We start from the raw sequence: 2,711 nt of genomic DNA, 5'->3' as shown, positions 1-2,711 counted from the left end.
TAACTACTGCCAGTGTTGGGCAGATTCTAATAAGAACAATAGCATGATTTTAGCTTCATGGCATTTATAATTTTGCTGCCAAAACAAGTTCTATTCACCTAGAACAAAAAATTTTAGACTGCAACAAACTGCCAAAAGATATGGTACAAATAAGTGCATAAGAAGAGTTCAATCTTGCCTCAAACAGTCAGGAAATGGTGACTAGAAAGATAAGTTATTATGCAGACTAAAGGTAAGGGGAATGGTCTCTTTAGATATAATTTGCACCTTGAACGTTCTTTGCCCTGTAAGTTATTTTCATTATTTTAGAAAATGTTTTTCTCTTTTCAGCTTCATGGTGGATCCTGAACAACAACTAGATGTTCCTAGACATTTTCCTTATGGTTCCAAGTGCAAAACAGGTGTTCTTATCTAAAATGTCAATTAGAAAATTATCTGTGGTTGTTAATCTACTGTATATTTTTGTTTGGTATATTTACTAAGTGCACTCTTTTAAAACTTATTCTATAATTTTATGATTCATGTGAATTTTAGCTCAATTTTCAAAGTTCACTAATATTCTCAATATTTAATGCTAAATGCTTTGCTACACTGTAACTAACCTAAAACCTTTTAGTGACAAAATCCTAATATGTGGGAAAAAGCATACACATAAAGGAATAATATTGTGAAAATGAATTTGTTATGATAAAGAAAAAATAAAGTGGAAACTTTTAGAGTATTACTTCATAGGGCAGATTTTGTAAACTGTCGTATACTGTAAAGGGTTAAATCAGCGTTTTGTGATTTTTAACAGATTTTCTGTGAGTGAAGTTTATTCTTCCAACAATGTCTACTCCATACCCAACCCAACTCACAGCCCTATGACTATTATCTTTGCATTAGTTAAAAAGTTAGTATATAGGCATCAAACAACCTTGGCTGTAACCTATGGACTCTCTATCCATGTATCAGGTTATAGACTGGTTTTTCAAAAGTGAACAATTCTGTGATAAGTTAGAGTACCATTTAGTAATACAGCAACATTGTGTCATTTATTAGCATCATAATTCCTTGTTATGTAAGTTAAATATATCAAGAAAGAAGAGACTATTGCTTTGGGAAAATGTGGTTCAAGTTTTATGGCATATAGTTTTGCTATGTGACAGACAGCTAACTTTTCTTATGAAAAATACATATTTGCATGTAAACAATGATTTGAAAATACTTGAAAAATAAACTTTTAACCCAAATGAATAAATAAGAAATATAAAACAAGCACAAAACCTTACGGAAGTCATAAAATAGTAGGGAAGGTACTAGACAGAAGACATCTGTTTTCCAATTTCAGCACTAGAATGACTAAAACTATCTACCTATAGAACTATCTATAGATAGTATACTATCTATACTCTGCTCAACAAGCTCAGAAATTAAATATTTTTAATAATAAAAATCTGTCCTGGTTATAAACCCTGCTGATGAAAATACAATACATATAAAAATGTATAGCCATGTTATTTTCTAGTGTAAATTCCTTTGAAACTATAAGTCTTTGGGGAAAAATATAAGGTAAAATTTTCCAGTTTTTCCCCCTTTGAAAAACTCAGGAAAAAAGGAAGATTGAATTAATAAAATTTTATTTCTTAAATATAAATTTGACCTAAAATAGTTTCTCAAACTAATTCATGAAACAGCAACTTTTACCAATACCTTTGTATACTCTCAGTTCTCATCCAATATAAATACAATTTTAAAATCCTTTCATAGTTCTATTAGAAATAAGTAGTAAATTTTGATATATTACACATACACACGTGTGTGTGTGTGTGTGTTTGTGTGTGTTTGTGTGCCTCTGGTCAACTCTAAGGATGACAGACACTGTGTAACAACACCTGGGTCAACTCTTTTAATTTATATACAAAGCAAAGAACAACATTAATGGAGATATACAATGATTATTCAAACAAGCTATACATATGTACAAAGGCAAATAGACACATAACAAAACAGTCTCTGCAGACTGATTGTATATAGTAAGAAAAGATCAAAAGACTTTAAAACCTAAAGGACTTTTGACATACAAACTCTTCTTGAGAATGTTTGTTTTAAGTGGTTTCAAAAATACAAATTATAGCCAATCAAAACATTGCTTTGGTTGGTCCATTTAAGTATCCAATTCAAAAAGCATATCAAATCTTTTGGGTACTAGGCAGTTTCCAAAGTAGCATGGTAGTATTACTTGTTAAAAGGGTTCTGTTTTCAGTAACAGTACTGAATGGAAAGGGTCTGCAGATTCCAAATTGGAATAAGCTCTATCATATTCTGAAACAAGAATTAAAATGACTTGAGAATGGGCAAATAATAAAGCAAACCAATTAATTATATGGTCATTCTGACCCCAGCTCTTATACAAATTATACATATATTTTGTGTATGTTTGTGAGAGTTGTATGTATGTGAATTGTGTGCATGTGTATTCACATACAAGTATATACTGAAACCTATAGTGGAAAAGGAAAGTAGGGCCAAAAAAAAAAAGAAAAAGAATAAAGAAAAAACTGAGACCTAAGTATAAATATCTCATTTTAAAGTAAACAATAAGTTTATAGTTAACAAAGATTTTTTTTTCTATTTGAAAACCCATTTTCCTAAAGAACAAAGTAGTAAAAAAAAAAAAAAAAAAAAAAAAAAAAAAGGTCACCAAAAGACCAAGATAGGAAACGTAACAT

The 2,711-nt window shown here is 29.9% G+C and overlaps 1 protein-coding gene across 1 annotated transcript in view; it reads left to right on the top strand.

Annotated features, from left to right (window-relative positions):
- Window positions 1-2,529, top strand: part of NECAB1 (N-terminal EF-hand calcium binding protein 1) — a 190,976-nt gene extending 188,447 nt beyond the window's left edge. The window contains exon 13 of the mRNA XM_011970102.1: window positions 331-2,529. Within this exon, the coding sequence (XP_011825492.1) occupies window positions 331-359 (29 nt within the window). The 3' untranslated portion in view covers window positions 360-2,529. The remainder of the gene's footprint in view (window positions 1-330) is intronic.
- The last annotated feature ends 182 nt before the right edge of the window (window positions 2,530-2,711 follow it).

Source organism: Mandrillus leucophaeus, unplaced genomic scaffold, assembly GCF_000951045.1.
Source record: "Mandrillus leucophaeus isolate KB7577 unplaced genomic scaffold, Mleu.le_1.0 Scaffold928, whole genome shotgun sequence".
In the NCBI taxonomy this organism is placed as follows: Eukaryota; Metazoa; Chordata; class Mammalia; order Primates; family Cercopithecidae; genus Mandrillus; species Mandrillus leucophaeus.
The sequence above is the reverse complement of the archived record's forward strand: the minus strand, read 5'-3'. Positions and strand labels throughout refer to the sequence as shown.